The 20641-nt window shown below is 36.7% G+C and overlaps 1 protein-coding gene across 1 annotated transcript in view; it reads left to right on the forward strand.

Annotated features, from left to right (window-relative positions):
- The window catches only part of HMCN1 (hemicentin 1), a 231992-nt gene that overhangs the window by 205353 nt on the left and 5998 nt on the right, over positions 1 to 20641 (forward strand). Inside the window, exons 90-103 of the mRNA XM_070939286.1 lie at positions 1370 to 1540; positions 3527 to 3697; positions 3982 to 4152; positions 5083 to 5253; positions 8429 to 8578; positions 9101 to 9238; positions 9811 to 9932; positions 11535 to 11772; positions 12868 to 12930; positions 13516 to 13635; positions 14075 to 14209; positions 16655 to 16768; positions 17356 to 17481; positions 18508 to 18636. Of these exons, the coding sequence (XP_070795387.1) occupies positions 1370 to 1540; positions 3527 to 3697; positions 3982 to 4152; positions 5083 to 5253; positions 8429 to 8578; positions 9101 to 9238; positions 9811 to 9932; positions 11535 to 11772; positions 12868 to 12930; positions 13516 to 13635; positions 14075 to 14209; positions 16655 to 16768; positions 17356 to 17481; positions 18508 to 18636 (2019 nt within the window). The remainder of the gene's footprint in view (positions 1 to 1369; positions 1541 to 3526; positions 3698 to 3981; positions 4153 to 5082; positions 5254 to 8428; positions 8579 to 9100; positions 9239 to 9810; positions 9933 to 11534; positions 11773 to 12867; positions 12931 to 13515; positions 13636 to 14074; positions 14210 to 16654; positions 16769 to 17355; positions 17482 to 18507; positions 18637 to 20641) is intronic.

Here is a 20641-nt window from a genome sequence, read left to right on the forward strand (position 1 = left end):
TCCAACACCTCGCAGCAGACTCTTCGCCCCGGAAATGGACAAGTTGCTGGTCTCCCAGTGTCAGGCCAATGATGCATAAAGCACGCTCGTTGTCCCTGTGAAACTTCGCTATCTTTTTGGCATCTTCTTCGTCATCAGCATTCAGTGCAGTTATGTCCGGTGGATTATCAACCATGTCCCACAGTCCTTCTTTTCGCAAAAGTAGACAGCATTTTGTGGACCAGGTAACATAGTTTGTACCATCCAACCGGGTTATGGTAGAATAACTTGTACCTTGCTCAAAAGCCATCATCTTGACTACTACACCCACTGCCTGCACTTCTCACTTCCACAAAAACAAATTAAAGAGCCCTGGAACGTTCTGGGCCCATAACCAATGTTAGGGTGTGTGTAAAAAGTATTTGTTGCTTGTGCAACGAGCAGAGCAGAAACACACAGGGAAGGAGATAAACGTCCAGCTCGTGTGAGAAAAATACTTTATAGATAACAAGCAGTCTCGATGTAAGTAAAACAGTCCAAGGTCATAAACAGTAATATCAGTCCAGTAAGTATCTTCCCTTACCAAAGCAAACAGACTTTAGTAACTCTTGGTATACAGTACCATATAATAGATGCAGTAAGCAACAGGATACAATCAGGTATCAATCCGGAAGAAGCAGGAAGAACCAGGAAGAACGAACGCTTCTCTGTGCTGCTTATTTATGCACTGTAGCCTAATTACAGGGTTCAGCAAGCCCTGATTACGTGGCTCAGTTGTTTCTTAAAGAAACAGATATTGCCTGACCAACAAGTTAGAAGTACGCTGCAAGCTGAACCTAACAAAGATGGAAAATTAAGAAGGTTTTAAAAAATTTTTACTCTACTACAGTGTTTCCATAATTCTGTTTTGAGTTTAATTTTGGATTGCTGTTTTTAATTTAAATGTTTCGGATATTAGATTGTAAACTGCCATGAGCACTTCTATTCTGAAAAGTGCTATATGCAGATAATACATTCATAAAATTAAAAACTTCCTATTAGAAAACCAAAAGTGAAATTGTTGGATCCAAAAATTTTTGATCATAAAAAAACCCCACATGTCTGCCTTTATAATTTTTTTCTCTTTTCCATCTTAATGAAACCTTTGATTCCCTCTTAAATTGTACAAGTAATAATAGGAGTGGTAGCTCAAAATGCCCTTGTTTAGTTTTAGGCAGTTTTCTTTTTCTAATATGTTCCAAAATGTTTGGAATCCCCTGATAGGCTTCTGGAGAGAATCAGAAGACAAAAAAAAAAAATATCCATTGTGCAAATGGCCTTCCCATTCCAATTTGTATTTTTCTTTTCTATTTTTACAGTTTCTTTTTGGACTAATTTTGTTTGCTTCTAGTTAATGGTGCTTGGAGTTCCTGGTTATCATGGGGACCTTGCAGTGAGACATGTGGCAAAGGTACTCAGAACAGAATAAGGCTGTGCAATAATCCTCCTCCATTATTTGATGGTTCCTACTGTGATGGGCCTGAGGTACAGATGCAGGTTTGCAATGAGAGAAATTGTCCAGGTAAATTATAAATAGATTTTGTTTTTAATCTGAATTTATAGAAAACACTTTTTTTTTTCATTCTGTAAATTGGGTCCGATTCTCGCAGTTTTCTTGGCAAGGACTTTTTGGAAGTGGTTTGCCATTGCTTCCTTCCTAGGAGTGAGGGAAAGAGACTAGTAGACCAAAGTCACCCAGATGGCTTTGTACTTAAGGTGGGACTAAAATTCACGATCTTCCAGTTTTTAGCCTGATGCTTTAACCATTACCACTAAACTGGCTCTCATTTAATGCAGTGTGTGTTCCAAATATAGGGTAAGACAGAAATGAAGGGAAGTTTGGCTAAATTGAATTTATGGTGAAGAGGGAAGGAAAGGGAAAGGGAAAATTTAGCATGTAAGCTCTTTAAATGAACCTCTGGGGATGTGCTCAGGTAACAAATCACTGAATAAAGATAGTTCTAATTTCTCTCCTCCATTTTTTTTAATAGCAGTACTTGGCTCTCAGTTAAGCTTGTATGTGAGGAAGTCAGCCAAAATAGTAGCAGCCAGTCTATGATAAATACAAAGTTTGTTTTTGTAAGATAAAGGAGGGTGAGCCTTCCTTCATATAGAGAATATTCATATTCTTAACTACTGCTTGGAACTTAATAGCAATAGCATTTAGACTTATATACTGCTTCAGAATGCTTTACAAAAGAGGTTTACAGAGCCAGCATATTGCCCCCACAACCTGGTTCCTCATTTTACCAACCTCAGAAGGATGGAAGACTGAGTCAGCCTTGAGCCGCTGAGAACTGAAACTCCTAGCAGTGCATGAGTTAGTCTGCAATACTGCATTGGTTCCTCAATTAACTGCTCTAATTTGTAGATTTCTTAGACATCAGATTTAGTTACACAGAACGTGCACAGCAATTATATTTGCAATTTCTAATCTGAATGTTTATATGTTGGTATATGTAAAAGATACATCCTTTCATTTAACTTTTTTTTAATTTAATTTTTAAATTTATTTTAAATACAAATAATGCAAACAATACGAACATATACATACACATCTAAATACAAAAAAGAAAAAAAATACAAATAATACAGTGCACCTCTACCCCCGGAGGCCATTTCCCCACCTTTATATTTCTTCTTCTATAAGAAGAATAAAAATATACAATATATTCTAAATGTGCTCTTATCCCCTCCAAAACAGCATATATTCTTGAGTCGGTTTATTCCCTTTGCCTTCCACCAACACTGATTTTATAAAATCCTCCCATATTTCATTATATTTGTTTGTTTTAATCATCCCTTTTTAAAATTTAATTTCTGTTGTTAATTTATCATTTCTTGCCATGCTCCAAATTTCATTATACCATTCATTTCTTTGAATATCCCAATTTCATCCCCAGTATTTAGCCATCGCTAATATAGCTGCCATTATCAAGTTTACAATCATTTCTTTTTTTGTTTCATTTTTGTTTTGTTATATCCCATTGTTCTACCAGCAACAATAATGCAATTCTCAGTGACATATCTAAATTTACATTCAAAAGTGCTCTAATTTCTCTAAACACCATGTCCCATATTTTTTGTGCACTATCTCAATCCCACCACATGTGTTTATATGTGTTCCGACCTCTTTCTTGCACCTCCAACATATATTTGTATATTTACCATCTATTTGATTTAGTTTACGTGGTGTTAAATACCACTTCCATATCACTTTATATCCATCTTTGTTAATTCTAATTAACATATTCTTATATACTCTTCTATTCCAAATTTTTTTCCAATCATTGTCATTTATTTCTCCTAAATCTGATTCCCAAATTAATTTTAAACCTTTTGCCTGCTCTTCTAATTCAATTAATATTCTATATATTTTCCCAATTCTTCCTTTACCTATATATTCTTCATTCACCTCATATTCTTTTATAATCATTTCAAATTTTGCCAGCTGTTTCTCTTTCTCCTCTAATCTTTCTTCTACTTTTATCCATTTTCATTTAACTAGTGAATGGAAAATGGACTTCCTGGTCTAGCTGGAGTGCCTGCACTATGTCTTGTGGAGGTGGTACCCAACAGAGAACAAGAGATTGCTCAGACCCACCGCCAGAGAACGGTGGACTCAGATGTGAAGGGAACGATCTCCAGGTTGACTTTTGCAACACTGACCTCTGCCCCAGTAAGTACATAGGGCCAATTTGACGTATACTGAGAAATATTTCATCTTGTAGGAGATTAAAAATTGGATTGGAGTCTGGTCCAAGAGAGCTATAAGGTTACATTCCAGATAGGAGGGCAGAGGAGTTATTACAATATAGTTATTTCCAAAAGTGTTCCCTTCTCTTTATTTAAAAATAGGTTGACAATAAGCATACCACTGATACATTCTTTTTATTGTTATTAATTCCTGTGCCTTTCAGTATAAAAAAAAATACTGATTTGAAAAATGTCCTATTCCCAAAGGACATGGAAACTGGAGCCCGTGGAGCAACTGGGGGACTTGCAGTCGAACATGTAACGGTGGCCATATGAGAAGATATCGGACTTGTGACAATCCTCACCCACTTAATGGAGGAAGAGCCTGTGCAGGGGCTGATACACAGACTCAGAGGTGTCATGCTGAGCTGTGTCCTGGTAAGTTAGGTTGAGACACACAGTCAGATAGGAAATACAATATTCTGGATGTCTGCAAAATAATTAGGTTATTTCTAACAATAACAACAGAAGCAACCATAACTAAAAATCTATCTCATAAGACCCTGCATGTTCATAGGGTTAAAAATTCTTCACAAGTTCTGATAGATTTGAAATCTGGATATCTGTGAATGAGCTATTGGTTGTTCCTTTTTTTTTGTACGAATCTACATATTGCTGGAGTGTAGCTCTGTTTCCAACCAAAATAATGGTTCAAAGAGGAACAGAGACTAAGGTGCTAAGCCCCCTTTGCATTGATTATTTTGCTTTATATAGCATGGAGGCATTTTGCATCCCAGACTCTGATTGAGGAAAAAATTAAGGATTGTATAAAATCTACTTGGTTGACCTCCTTTGGGGATGAATGAGATCATGAGACTTATGAAGAGACTGACCTGCTGTGCCTGTTTCTTAACTTGCAAACATCCATCATCTATCTTCTTTATTACTATTTTACTACAGAAAATAGATGTGTGAATGTGCATGCAACTTTAGTATGTTCTGAAATAGATATTAAAGATTGTGAGTAGAGTTCCTGAACTCTATGTAAGTGAGGACTCTTCTATCCCATCCCCCAACTTCCTTCCCTTGCCTATTCTTGCTCCTATTCTTGCTCTAGCCTGCTCTATTTCAATCCTAGATTTCATTTGATCGCCATTCATCTACCTTTTAACTATTGATATCCCTTTCATTCATCTATGCATGATTAGCAGTAATAGTAATAATTTCAGTTATTATATAATAGTTGAATTATAATAGTTGCATTTGTCATTACAAAAAAAAAAAAAACCCAACCCCAAACTCTTGAGAAGCATTAATGAAACATTGTTAATTTATTTTATTTTATTTTACTTCTGTATTGGTTTGTAGTGGATGGAAACTGGGGTCCATGGCAGCCTTGGAGTACATGCTCAGCATCTTGTGGAGCAGGGGAAAAGATTCGATCACGGTTGTGCAGCAATCCACCTGTCTCTAACAATGGACGTCCTTGTCCTGGAGATAGGGCTCAAATATCCAGATGTAACATTCAGGCTTGTCCAGGTACCTGTGCATACCCACATTTATGTCTCAAATGCTGGAGGAAAGGAGAAGCATATTATGTTATGGGCAACTCACTTATTATTGGTGCTACTTTCCAAACAAGAAGAAAGTATATTCTGAATCCTAATCTGCTTTAATGAGTCTTTACTCTTGGATTTAAACAACATGAGGTGGAGAGGTTAATGATTACTGGAATTGCAGCAGCTTTAAGAGGAAATGTAAAAGTTTCTCCTAAGGCAAATGATAAGTTAAGATAGAAGGTGCTATTGTCCAATCTTTGTCTTTTATTGTAATGAATGCTGATCCTGTCTATTCAGTGAATGCATTCAGCACTATTATAATGGTATAATGGTACATGTTGAAATTTGTAATGTAAATCCTTTGCTATTTAGGTCTTTAAGAGCTGAAATAGATTCTAAATGATTCAGAGCTGGTGTGATTGCATTGTTTATTTCCATTATCTTTCTTGTAATGTTTTCTATCCAAAAAAAAAAAAAAAACATCTTGCACATTAATACAGATTGGAAGGCACTTAGCGTGTTTAGATGCAGAGGGAAGAAAGAATAAAGAGGTACAGCATCAACCATACTTATCTTGAATTTGATGTTCAAATGAGAACATAAAAAAGGAATGAGAATAGCTAAGAAAAGTCCACAGCTAGGGACCATAAAAGGTCCTTTACCTGATGACAAATAGGGTAGAAAGCATTACGTTTTGTCAAAGCTGCCAAAATGTTGAACCACTGGTACCTTAAGAATTCTGAAAAAATAGAAAGATAAAGATTCATATAAGGCTGTCATAGTGGGCAAAGCCAAACACAAGAAAGAGTTTTGCAGATGTGTTTCATATATAAAACCTGATGCCCCAAACACAAATTTATTTATTTCAATGCACAATTTAGTCTCTCCTCTCACTTACGTTCTACAAAATTGCCACAAACACCGAATTAGCAAATACTATGTGATTACTCCTGGGGAGAATACAGAATTACATTCCTGTGAACCTCTGGTCGCAACATTTTCACCAACCAATCATTACATAAGCTAGTTTTATGTGTGTTTCTGTTTAAAATAACCTTATTTAATATATATTTCAGCACAAAAAAATCCCAAAAATTGTGAATTAAATAGATGGTGAAAAGGATACTTGTTTATAGTATTAGAGCTGAAACAGGGAGACAAAGCATCATCTTGTTCAACCTCAGCTGGGAACATGTGTGCTGGGTGACTAAATTTTTTGCCACCCTGTGCGTGTCTGCGAATGATTGCAAAAGTATTGCAATTTGTGATTACAAATAAATTTTAGCGAGGAGGTGAATTCACAAACATGGAATCTGTGGATAATGAGGATCGACTGTACATTTTCTCTTGTTCGGGATCAGTAAACCCCCTCCCTCTCACACACATTTCCAGCAAATACGAATGACACATCCCACCCCCACCTTCATTTTTCTTTAGATTATTCCTCCTCTATGTAATATATTTTCTTCTGGGTTGTTCTTTTTTTTTTCTTTCTCCAAATGACTTCCACATACTATCTTTCTATCTTTCTTGACATCTTTACTGGCTCCAATTCTTTCCTCTTTTTGCTTCAGTTTCCAGCTTGCACCAAAGCATGCTAAAGAGGCAAGGAAAGCAAGCTAGTTGGAGGCCCAAACAGCTGATGCTTTCTAGCTGCCAATGGCAAATATCTTTTAATTGGGCTAAGTATGGTTACTTGGAAATCACTAGCAAATGCAAGTAGTCCTTATTTAGTTACTGCACCATTTAAAAGTAATTTTGTGACCAATACACACATTTATGACCTTTGCATTTTGATTTTCAACCAAGTTGCTAGTCCTGATTGTGGTCACTAAATGAGGACTTCCTGTATTATGTTGCTGACTCAGTGGGTAGATTTACTCAGGATATTTATTAAGCTTCTGAACAGAAGGGCAGTAGAGCACTTGACTTCTAATATTGCAGCCGATCTTTGATATTTTCTGATATTATAAGCACTTGGACTAGCATATTTTAGTTTCATAATTATAACAGAGATATAGTGAATTAGTCCTCTCACTGCAGATCTGCTATCCTTTGCTTCACTAAAAGACCAATTTTTGAAGTTAATATGTTCAGCTAAACTCAAAAAAGAATTTGGAAACTATTCAAAGTTCCTGGCAAAATTTTGCAAATTAATCTAAAGGTTAATTATTATTTATTTTTTATTAGAGCCATTAAGAAAGTTTCTTAAGTGTTAGAAAGTTATTTAGAACGCTGGGTAATCCAAGTGAAGTTGTTTGTTGATTCCCCCGAAACTTGTAAATTTGTAAATACAAATTTACAAAAATCTGATGAGGTTTGAAAAAAACAGAGATGTCTCTTTTGTGGCCAATACTTGGAATGTTTTTTTCCTCAAAATGCAGCAGAAGAACATGAAGTGGTTTTACTTGTCAGAATGATTAATATACTCTGGTGGTTTGGCTAATTTCCTACTCAAATAATGGCATAAACCCTGTCTGAATTCCTTTAGGAGCTTACTCTACTTTCCTTCCTGCCACATTTTGTTATGTTGGAACTAACAAGCAGTGTTAAACAGGAATCGTTTTTCACCTACAGGACTTTGCACCTCGTAAAATGATATCCCTCTCGGGGCACCCAATCTGGTAGAATGATTAAGTCTGATAGATGTGCAATTTAATTTTATGGTTTCCTAACAGAGAAAGCACTGTGGCTCAAACCAGCACTTGACACCCAAACCCATATATGATTTGATTTTTTAAAAATATTATATTTCAGTGTAAGAGATTTCCCAGACAGATATATTACCAAACATAAGGAGACATATGGTAAAAAAAAATGGTTCTTTAATCCAGCATTTGCGATATCTATGGGAAATCCAGAAATGTACTAATACAGTGTTTTTCAACCTCAGGCTGACTGGGGAATTCTGGGAGTTGAAGTCCACAGATCTTAAAGTTGCCAAGTTTGAGAAACACTGCAATAATATTAAGCCACTGAGAAGCATATGCTTCTTGGCATTATTTTCTTGACCAATGATAGCAATTCTCTCCGTGAATTTGTCTAGTTGTTCTTTTTTTTTTTTTTTAACCATCATTAGAAAATGAATTCTAGAATTTAGTTGTGTATTTTGGAGAAAACTGCTTGCTTTGACTTTTCTTTCCTTTCCCCCGCAGGTGGACCCTCACATGCAAGAGGAAGTGTCATTGGACATATTAATGATGTTGAGTTTGGAATCGCTTTCCTGAATGCTACCGTAATAGATGGTCCAGATGAGGATATTACAAGCATAGAAGCCAAAATTACAAATATCCCTTGGAATCTTGGTACAGCTGTTCCTTTTATGCATTAAACATTTTATTTAGATGTATTAGATTTACACCATTTGTTTTAGTTGAAATATTATAAATCAACATGAAAGGTCTATGGCTACAACACTAGATATTATCAAGCTTTCATAAGTACAGAGCACATCTTATTTTTTCCATAAGAAGCATTTAGGAAAATGGCACAGCACAAAAGTAGTTCAGACTCTTGAGGGCCTATGTGGGTTTCAAATGGCATTCGGTCTATGTAGAAGGCCACCAGAACATTCGATAGCGGTATGGGAAAACCAGAAAGTAAGCAAACACATTGAGATCCTTATGCTTATATCAATACATTCTTTGAATTGTTGATTTATTTTATCCTTTTCATAAATTATTTATGGCAGTCAGGAACAAAGAAAAAAAATATTCACGATCTTCAAGTTTTGTCAGCTAAATGTGAGAGGCAGTTGCTTCTAGGAAGTGATTAAGAAAAATATTTTCAAAAATTGCAAATTATCGTAATGTTATTCCTCCTGAAAGGTCCTGTAATGAGAGTGCTGGTTTCTATTCTGAGTCCTATTTATTGGATAACAGCCAAGGAAATTGGAGAAGCTGTGAATGGCTTTTCGCTCACCAGTGCAGTTTTCAAGCGGGAAACACAAGTAGAATTTGCTACTGGTTAGTAAAAATAGGATACAGATGTTTGTTTTGTATAAGATCCAAAACATTTTCTTTTAGAAGTGTTCACAATTAATTTGCATATGATTCTAGGAAGAAGTGAATTTATAAAATAAACCCAATGGCAGTAACACCTTGATAGCCAAATGTTGTTTTGTACTTTCCAAACAACAAATGTATACAAAATCTGTATACTAAGAAAAAGCATGTTTTAAAATGTACAATAAAATGTGTGCAACTTTGAATTAATGGTTTTAAAAAAGAATCCACAATAGCATGAAAAGTATGAAACAATTACAATAAAGTAGAAATTGTTAGATTTGTGCAAATTGGCAACTGAGGCAGAAAGACATTAGTAGCTGCCTCTAATTTATTTTTATGTTTTAATAAATATGATTTTGGTATTTTTGGGTAGAAGCCTTTCTGAAATCACTAGCAAATACATATTTCAAGAAATGCTTTTTTTACAGCCATTTAGTTCCAGACTAAATGGTTCATATCAATTCATTTCACACTTAAGATGTGAAATGCTCACTTCATTCACTCATCAGAACTATTGTTGAAATCCATAGGGGAGCAAGTACGAATGAGTCATGTTGCCCGTGGTTTGGATTCAGATGGTTCTTTACTCTTGGATGTTGTCATCAGTGGCCACATACTACAGCTACAGTCAACAGCTGATGTTAATGTAAAAGTAAGTCAAGACATTGCTGCAATCATAGGTATAAATTATTAAGACATTCTTTGCTATATACAGTATTCAACCATATTCAACCATATGTCATATTGAAGTGTCATACAAACACACACACAAAAAAGATATTGTTGAAACAATGTTATTAATTTAAGTTTTGTGCCATATTATTTATTTTTTTCTCTAAACTTTGCTGTACCATAATAAGGATCGAAACTGACTGTGTTACATGCAATTCTTATTTATTTTTAAGCAGTCATGTTTCTTTTTCTGTCCCATGTCTCCAGCAAGCTTGTGTAATCTTGTTTGTTCCTTGAAGGCTGTACACTGTTTTGAGGTCCACTATCCATTAGCATTATTCTGTTTGCTATTTAAGACTGACTTTTTGGCTTCTTTAGGACTTATGAAACTTGTCAAAGATCTAGTATGGTGAAACATTCCCATGAAGATAATTGTCTAAAATGTATTAGAATGGACTGTCCAAAGATTGAACAGGCAACAAAATAATTTGCAGAGAGAAATAAGAACATGAAATAGAGTGTAGTGCTAAAGTCTCAAAAACCAGAAATGAAATCTAGTGAGGGTGAAGGTTCATTCTCCAAGCTTGTTGGTTTCTAGTACATCTAGTACAATATTTCTCTATAGGCAGTGTCCCTATTTCTACAGACATAGAAACCTCCTGAGCCAAATGTTCCTCTACTTCAATTACTTGTCTCCTTCTAGCCTTGAAGAGATCTTACATTAATCAGAAGTCGTTTGGTAGATAATAAAAGCCCTATTTTATTGCCATTCTCTTTCCTTAGGCTTCTTCCAAGTTCTGTTCTTAATTTTTAAAAATTACCTATACTTCTTAATTTCCAGCAGAGGGGGGTGCTGAGATATCTGACTCTTCATGTGACCAAGAACATTTCTGCCTTCTGGGGAATGTGGTTTAATAGTCTAGCACAAAGAACTGGTTACTGTCCCAACAAGAGCCAACCACTGGGAATAAATAAATCACTGGTGTCATATTATGTTGCTGGGGCACTGGCTACTCTGAAAGGATATATAAATCTTTGGCAATTGTTTTGGGGTTTGGATGTAAAAGATAGTTCTTTCCTCTTTTAAAAGAAAATATTCATGTTCCTTCTCTTATTGATTTCCCTCAAGGTAGTGCTGAATTTCTTTCCAGTGTACCTTTGTATCCTGCAATGGAACATTTTGTCAATGTTCCTTGCCTGCTCTCCTCAGAAGGAGGGAGTGTGACTGGCCCAAGGTCACCCAGCTGACTTTGTGCCTAAGGAAGGGCTAAAACCCATAGCCCCCCAATTTTTAGCCTGGTGCCTTAAAGTGCATTTCTAATTTATTCCAAAAGTCAGAGATAAACACGGAACTTGGGCTTTTGCCATTCATTCCTGCACTGAGAATAAAACATTGATGCCATTCCTCTGGAAAACAAGTAATTGAGTTCAGTATCAATTTCACCAATTTATTAAACACCAATATGAGATAAACCATATATCTCAATAAGTATCAGTTGCAATTTTAATTGTAAATGATTGTGAATTTTTGCATGCTGAACAAGGCAGTTTCTTCAGCTTAAAGCTGTGATGTTCATTTTAGGATTATACAGAAGATTACATTCAAACAGGCCTTGGTCAGCTTTATGCTTACTCCACTCGGCTCTTTAGCATAGATGGCGTCAGTTTACCATACACCTGGAACCATACCATTACTTACGATCCAAATCGTGGGAAAATGCCTTTCCTGGTTGAAACACTTCAAGCCTCTTCTATTAAAACAGAATACAACCCACATGAAGAAGCTCTGACTTTTAAAATTGCTGCTTCCATTACAAAAGGTATGGATTTTGAGGAAGGTAGATATATACACACACATCATCATCATCATCATCGTTATTGTTGTTGTTGTTGTTGTTGTTGTTATTATTATTAAAATATGTTTTGTCATTTTCCTTCTTTACAATTTAGGTCAGATCACCTGTGGAAAGCTGTCAGTAAAATGAGGCAATCCATATGCTGAAGTTTAATATAATTATATTTAACTAAATAAAGACCAATTCAAATAAAAAAACTTTGTATTGGTTGCACACAGACATAGAAATGTTTGACAGTAATCGTGCACTCATAAAAGTTTTATTATCTTACCTTTTGCTTATTTTGTAAATAAAGTTTTTTCAAGATGCAACCATCCTTTGAGAAGTTATGACCTAATCCATCCTGGCAATTTTGGGTACATTTGAGCAATGGAGTATCAAACGTGAATTGGTCATCAACCAGCATAAATTTCCTTAATTCAAGCTAACCTTTTGCATCTTCCCAAAAGAATGACAGTTACCTTTTTTTAATACTAATGAAGACAGAATGTCTCCTGTAAACATGACATCTGCCCTGGTAGCTGCAGTTGTTTGGGGGTGATGTTCTTTTCTTACAGTCATCTTGAATACAAATGTTATTTTGGACTTCATTTTTAAAATGTGATTCATAGAGACACACCATGTACTTTCTGGGTAAATATTTTAGTTCTGAATAGAAACTTTTTGAACTAAAATGCCCAGCAAGTATATTAAGGGCTGCCATAATAGGAAAAAAAATTGAAATTCCACTAGCCCAACTGTTTTCTCAACAGATAATTTGCAACATAAGATGCAGCTGTGGTAACATTGATAGACAGCAGTTTAGCCTCTAATGAAATGCCTCTAATAAAGAAGAACCTGTCATTTTTTCACTGCAATCTGCTCCGTTGTCGAAAACTGTTTTATCATTATGATTACAGTAGTTAAAAATCTGTTTCCATGCCATTTCATCCATCAGTTCTATTTCTTACCTCAGGAGCAATAAAAAACAAAGGGTTTTCCATCTTTGAAATGGCTGTCTTCTGAAAGATAAGAGTAACAACTTATATCAATCTGATTAGCCATTCCCTTTTTCCACAGGAGATCACAGCAACCAGTGCCCTAATGGGTTTAGTTTGGATTCTTCTGGTCCCTACTGTTCAGGTAAGAGAATCCACAAACCTGACCATTGCAAAAATTGCAGCACACCATATATTCTCCTTCCTCTTTCATGGACTGTTTTTTCCCCTTTCAGTTATCAAAACAAAAAGGTAGTAAAGTACTGTTGGTATAAATGTCCTTCCAGGTGTTTATTTATTTTATTTTTTAAAAAGGGGGTTATTTTCAGTGGTGGAAAAATCCAAAATTGCCCGAGGAAATAAACTGGCAGGTATATCTGAAATGCTGGAACTTGTTTTTACAATGTGGAGCTCCTAGCTTTAGCATATAACATGTTCTTTTAAATAAAACTGAATTGAAGATTGTTTTTCTTTTTTGATGTGCTTGGTAGTGAGTGAGTTCAAGCAACATCTTCAACCTGGGTAGAATTTCAATGTGATGGTTCCTGGTTTCTTTTCCTTACTATTATTGTACAGGTGCTATCATTGTTGGAATTTCTTGTTGTGGGGAATAGAATCTGGGGACGTGAAAGATTAAATTTCTAGCAGACACCATGAAGCTGTTGGGCTACAGATTGTATTCTTAGGTATTTAGCCATCTATTAATTATTCTGTTTTTTTCTCCCATTAGATGAAGATGAGTGTACAACTCAGAAACCATGTTCCCATATATGTCACAATGTTGTAGGCACCTATTACTGCTCCTGTGCCAAGGGTCTTACTATATCAGCAGATGGAAGAGCATGTCAGGGTAAGCATCACTTTCTAAAATCTCTTGGAGGACAATTAGTATCCCTGAAATCTAGGTGAGACCAAGGAATAGCTTCTCCAGAGTGAGGGACCACCATAACTTCTCCAGTACAGTTCTATCTCATGAGTAATTATTTGTGGTAGGCAGTTGTTCTTAATTAGGGAATTGGGGACCCAGAAACAACAATGGAGAATAAAGGAGTCATAGATTGAAAAGAATAAAATGGCTTCTCTTTAAAGACCAGAAGGTAGCACAATAGCTGATAAGCTTCAATATATTTTTTGATTATGCCCTTTTAGGCTGCTTCTGTATACTATCTTTTCCTGAGAAAATGGATGCTGCTTCTCCCATGATGATATATTGAGATATGTCTATGCTTCAATAGAGCCTGTATTCCCATTTGAACTATATTATACTTTTGTATTGCTATTTAATGCAGATATTGATGAGTGTGCCTTAGGGAGGCATTCATGCTTGGTTGGCCAAGACTGTGAGAACATTATTGGCTCATATCGCTGTGTGGTTCAATGTGGGATTGGTTTTAGAAGAACACCAGATGGATTGAGTTGCCAAGGTATGGAAATGACAATATGCACCAAACACTTTCATTAAAGGGCCTAATGCTCATTAAATAATACTTTCATGGGGATAAGGTGTTCTCTAGAATAGTAAGAAACAGATTGGAAAAACATGTACTGAGATTTTGCTTTCTCACAATGTGGTTTTCTGATATATATATATATATTTATAATTTCTAAGTATCCAATATTTTTAATAGTCTTCCATTCAGATGAGCTAGGGATAATATATGCTAGTAACTTTCTGATTTCAATCACAAGTTTTTAACATGTGCCTTTAAATTGCATTGAGCTGAAATTTCAACAATTATTATTTCAAATTCAATTTCAAAGCATTTGGTGTTGGGGCTGCCGTCCATGAGTACTATTACTTAGCTACTACTTAGGCAAAGTTTTGAGGTCATGATTATGTCCCTGAGGCAGAAACATGACTCAGTAATTGATTTTATACCACTCATAACATTATCTCATCCCCAACCCACAGCTGAGGCAGTTTAATCTTGTCTTTAGAAAAATAGTATTTTTTTTCTTTTTCCACTAAAATTTTGGCTATGGACATCACCTAGCATATTCCAACAATAATGTGGTTGCTGATGAGGTCAGGGATCAGGATCTACTCAGCTCCTGTTGGCCACTTTAGACTGTTGTGAGTCTGCCCTCTAGTCTCCATTCAGAGAGGATTTTGTCCTGGGCCAGAGAACAGACTAAAAAGGCTTAACTAGCACTGTCTGAAGTGTATTACTTCCATTCTCAGATTTAATGCCTGAGTGCACTAATCCTGTTAATTAGGAGAAGAAGGTCGCGTGGACCAAGATGGGGATCCTCTAGTCTTCTTACCTGATTTCCAGCTCTGTCTCCCTAACCCTAACCAGAGGAAATGGCGGGGACCAACTGCACATGCATTTAAATATTTTGGGGGGGGGCACTTATTTTCACGAAGGGCTTATTTTCGGGGAGGGTTTATTTTAGCCTGTGTGCTCAAAAGCCCGATTGGGCTTATTATCCGGGGAGGTCTTATTTTCAGGGAAACAGGGTGTATAACAGGTATGACCCAAATACTGATGACTTCGATGGTGTTTCCACTATTCAAAGTTGTCTTTAATAATTTTCTTATTCTTTATATTCATTTTTACTAATAACATTTTAACTTATCCATGCTTGATGTCATAGACCCTCATAAGAAGGGTAGAATATGGTCAATTAAAAGATAAAAGGTATATCAAAATCTAAAACAATGATCACTTTTAAAAAGCTAAAAAATATAAAACAAAGTATATATAACAAAAGTCTAAAAAAAAATCTAAAAGGAGGGATAGGAGCATTAAAGGGATGCAGAAGAATATAAAGTTAGTAGTGACAGATTATATCTATCAAATTACAAAACACTCTAGTGTGATGAACTAGAGACTTATTTAGTCTGGTTTATGGCATAGGTCTGTGATGGCAAACCTATGGCATGCATGCCAGAGGTGGCACGCAGCACCCTCTCTGATGGCACGTGAGCTGTCGCCCCAGCTCAGCTCCGCCGTGCATGCGGGCATGCCTTCTGCTGGCCAGCTAATTTTTGCATCTGCCGCGCATGTGGGAGAAGTGCGCACATGCACAGGGGTGGGGGAGCGCGGGGGATTGCACACATGCGTGGGGGGAGTACGGGGGATCACACGCACATGTGGGGGCAGAGAGTGCGGGGGGCGCATGCGCAGGGGGTGGGAGAGAACAGGGAGGTATGTACATGCATGGTGCGGTCGCACGGGGGGGCATGCACGCATTGCATTATGGGTGCAGGCACGTGGGCGTGCTGTCACACACACACACACACGGTTTCAGCATGTGATGACAAAAAAGTTAGCCATCACTGGCATAGGTAATCTTCTGATGGATTTTAAGAACTGCACAGAACCTAGCAACATTACATGTTCTAGAGCAGGTATCTCCAACCTTGGCAACTTTAATCCTGGCAGACTTCAACTCCCAGAATTCTGGGAGTTGAAGTCTGCCAGGATTAAAGTTGCCAAGGTTGGAGACACCTGTTCTAGAGGAAGTCAGTATCTGAAAGCTTCAGGGAGTTGTAGAATTTTGAAGTCTGGATATTTGTGAAATAACGATAAACTGGGAATTATACATATCTGACTGTCATACAGGCACTGGAAAAGCACATACTATGTTGCTTGTGTGTGTCCAGAGACATGAGGGCATTGACTCCTTGGATAAGGAGCTTTCCTACAGTATAGACAGAGGAGTAAAAAATAGCCAACCTGGACAACCACAAAGCACTACAAACACTTTTCATGATGTAATAAACCTAGAAGCAGAGTAGAAATCATCCTTTCTTCCTTCTGGGTTTTGCTTCTGCTCAGCAGCAAAAGTGCCAGGTTGTTTTCTAGCATTACAAAGTTGGATGCAAAGAAATAAGTCAAAATGTATTTATTATTATTCAACAGATGTAAATGAATGCCAAGAGTCACACCCTTGTCAACAGCATTGCTTCAACACCATTGGAAGCTTCCATTGTGGATGTGATCCAGGCTATCAGCTGAAAGGCCGAAAATGCACAGGTACAAATTTGACATAATCCAAAGTGGGACTGGAGTGGCTTTTCACTTGTGGGTGAATACTTTACCCAGCACAACCGAAATTTAACAGTCACTGAATATACTTGTACATAGTGGATTCTGAACATTCAGACAATTTATTTCCATGCTTTTTGAAGTGTAGTTTTTCACTATGTTGATGTAATTAATCATTATTCCTGGACTTGCAATCTCCATAGCTGAAATAAAATAAGTACTTGGGGAAATTCCTTTTCTCTTCAAGATCAGTTTACCTGCAAAACAGTAGATGTGATTCAGTGGTAAATGGGTTGTTTTAGCAGAAGCCCTGAGAGATGTCCTGTCAGCAGCCTTGAAGTTTCCAGTTATTCTACTCCATTCAGATATTTAGAATGTCAACTGATGTGATTCTGCATTCCCTTTTCCTCAATAGGGTTGTCCACTGTTTGCAGAAAAGATGCTATCTCGCTCCTGCTTTGGAGAAGATGGTGGGGTGGCAGGGAAGTCACAGAAAGATTGCCCTTTGAACAGACAAGGCAACAGTGAAATTTAATTATTTAATTTCATTTTGCTTTTTTTAAAAAAAAAAATAGATGTGAATGAATGCAGACAAAATATATGCAGATCTGACCAGTTATGCAAGAATACACGAGGTGGCTATAAATGCATTGACCTGTGTCCAAGTGGAATGACCAAAGCGGAAAATGGAACATGTATAGGTTTGTACATTTATTTATATTATTTTCAGGGTATAACAGAGAACAAGCTGTTTCAGTTATCTTCTACTCTTTCTCTCAAATTTCTGAATGATAGTCATGGATCATTGATATTACCAAATATACCATATTTTTCGGAATATAAGACGCACCGGACTATAAGACGCACCTACCTTTTTTGGTGAAGAAAACAAGAAAAAGAAATCTGCCTCTGCCTCTGAGCAATTTTGCCTCCTTGCAGCAAACAGCAAACAGCCTGCTTTACTTTCATTTTCGTTTTCAGAATAGCTTGATTAGCACAAGGAAAAAGAAGTATCTGTTCCAGTAATTTACCTCCTTGCAGCAAAGGGTGGGGGCCAGTGGGTGGGCGGGGCTACATTCGGTGTATAAGACGGACCTAAATTTTCACCCCCTTTTAGGGGGGAAAAGGGTGCGTCTTATACTCTGAAAAATATGGTAATCATGAATATTACATGAACCTATGATGGTCACAAAAAATCTAGACACTTTAGTGCCTTTTTCAACTAACACATTTTATTAAAAGACATTAGCCTTCATGAGTTGCAGCTTACTTCATCATATCAGTATAGCCACTCTCTATATATCTGATGAAGTGATCTGCAGTTCACAAAAATCAAAGCCTCTAAATAAAATGTGTTAATCGGAAAAAGTTTTCTGACTTTTTGCTACCATAGACTACACGGCTCTTTTCCGTGTTATTCCTCATTTCCTGCTGGTGAAAAATATTCTGACATTACTTTTTAAGAATATAAGAAGTGAAAATGAGCAGATTCAAGATAATCTACATGTTCTTTAGAAGGCATCTGGCACTAATTTGACTAACATGAGATGGGCAGCCATATAAATCTGATTAATAAATATTTATAACTGACACATAAATATTTCGAAACTGAAGTATGATAAAAAAAAAAAGTTGAGGAAGGTTTGCAACCCTGTAAGTATATATTCTTATCAAGAGAAAGAAATATTTTCTTTTTCCTAATGCAAGATGTTATTTTTCCTCATCAGATATTGATGAATGCAAAGATGGTACTCACCAATGCCGATACAACCAGATATGTGAAAACTCAAAAGGAAGTTATCGGTGTGTGTGCCCAAGAGGCTATCGATACCAGGGAGTTGGAAGACCGTGTGTGGGTAAGTCAGAATCTGGAATTGAATAAACTTTAGGTCTAACTATAGATAAGAATTTGAATGGCAAATTGTGATTTGGAGCATGTGAATCTGGGAAAGATATGGTGGCCTTTAATAAGTTTATATGATGAGTGTTGCCCCCTTGGGTTCCAAATTACATTATGCTCTTTGAATCCAGATTACTTTCACAGCTCTAATAAATATGAATAATATTCTTGTGAATATCACCTGCTATTGGTAGCTGTCTATGAAGCTCAAGGTGCTACGGTATTCTTGAAATTAGTAGTTTCCAGAGGATTGGGCTTTTAAGACTTTTACTGTGGGAAAGAAGCCCCTCAGCTTCTAATTTTTTTTTTTTTTTTAAATTTGATTTATATGCCGCCCTTCTCCGGAGACTCAGGGCGGCTTACAATGCTTTAAGCAATAGCCTTCATTCTTTTGTATATTTTATACAAAGTCAGCTTATTGCCCCCACAAACTGGGTCCTCATTTCACCTACCTTAGAAAGGATGGAAGGCTGAGTCAACCTTGAGCCTTGGAGAGATTCGAACCAGCAGAAATTGCAGGCAGCTGTGTTAATAACAGGGTGCACTAAACCCTTGTACTATCAAGGCTCTTATTTCATGTATGAATGCAAAAAAATCCCAGGAAATATAACTATTCACATAAGCTAAACATTTACCTAGGGCACATTTTTCCACTCAAATGGGCATAGTAGAGCAGGAATGGGACTCTTTGTCCCACAAATGGTCCCTACCTCTAACAGGCACTCATATTTCCTATTTGTATAGGGAAAAGTTGATATACAATTTTAATGCTCCCTTTAAAATTCATGTGCTTTAAACACCGTTAGTGGCCTTTACTGTAATCATAGTAAGAAAATAAACAAAATAAAATCTGGACATTTAAGCATGAGATATCTTTAACACAGAAGTGACATGCTTTCTTTAAAGTTCTCTGCAGATTCAAGGGCTGTACACTTATAGCAGGGGTGAAATGCTCCCGGTTGGGACCGGATCGCCCATCCGGTAGCGATGGCGGCGGGTGGTTCAGAGAACTGGTAGCAAAAATCCCTGCAACCCCCCCCCCCCTCCACCATGCACAGCTGAGCCACACGATCATCAGAGGCTTTTTTTTTTACTTTTAAAAGCATTTTTTCTACAACTTCTTCCTCCGAAAAAATGCTTTTAAAAGTTAAAAAAAAAGCCTCCGATGATCGCGCGGCTCAGCTGGGATCGTCAGAGGCTTTTCAAAGCATTTTTTTGTTCCCAGCTGAGTTGCCAGATCGTCAGAGAGACTTTTAAAGCATTTTTTTCTGCAACCTCTTCAGCGGAAGAGGTGGTTAAAAAAATGCTTTGAAAAGCCTCTGACAATCCCAGCTGTGTTGCCTGATCGGCAGAAGCTTTTCAAAGCATTTTTTTGCATTTGCAGAAAAAATGCTTTGAAAAGTTAAAAAAAAAATGGCCACGCCCACCCAGTCACATTACCCCCCACCACTACCAACCCATGCCCACAGAACCGGTAGTAACAAATTTTACATTTCACCCCTGACTTATAGTATATATTTCAATTCATTGTCATTCAAAAGATTCTATATTTTAAAACGTAAATTTGTCCAAATTTCCTTCAAAGTACCATTGTGCCCAGGCAAATTTACACAGGATCATAATCCCTGTCTTGCATTAGGGAACACTTGAATATCATTGCAGGAACCTTGCGACTATTTAAAGGTTAAGAAAATGCTGAAAAATTCCAGATCGAGAAAAAGCAAGGCCTCTATTTTGTTCACTGTATGTAGAGAACACTTAATTTGCTGTAAAAATGTGCATATTTAGCTAGGGTGATCTCATGGTTTTCATCAAATGTTGCGCAAGAAGATTAATGCATGTACTGTCTATGTTTTGTGGTTTTAGAATCACATTTGTAATTTCAGCATATTCCTCAGACTGATGAGTTTTTATGTGTGTTTTTTTTTTTGTTTATGTGTGTTTTTCTCCTTCCCCTTGTT

This window comes from Pituophis catenifer, unplaced genomic scaffold (assembly GCF_029215685.1).
Source record: "Pituophis catenifer annectens isolate HBS135680 unplaced genomic scaffold, rPitCat1.0.hap2 SCAF_3, whole genome shotgun sequence".
Lineage (NCBI taxonomy): Eukaryota > Metazoa > Chordata > Lepidosauria > Squamata > Colubridae > Pituophis > Pituophis catenifer.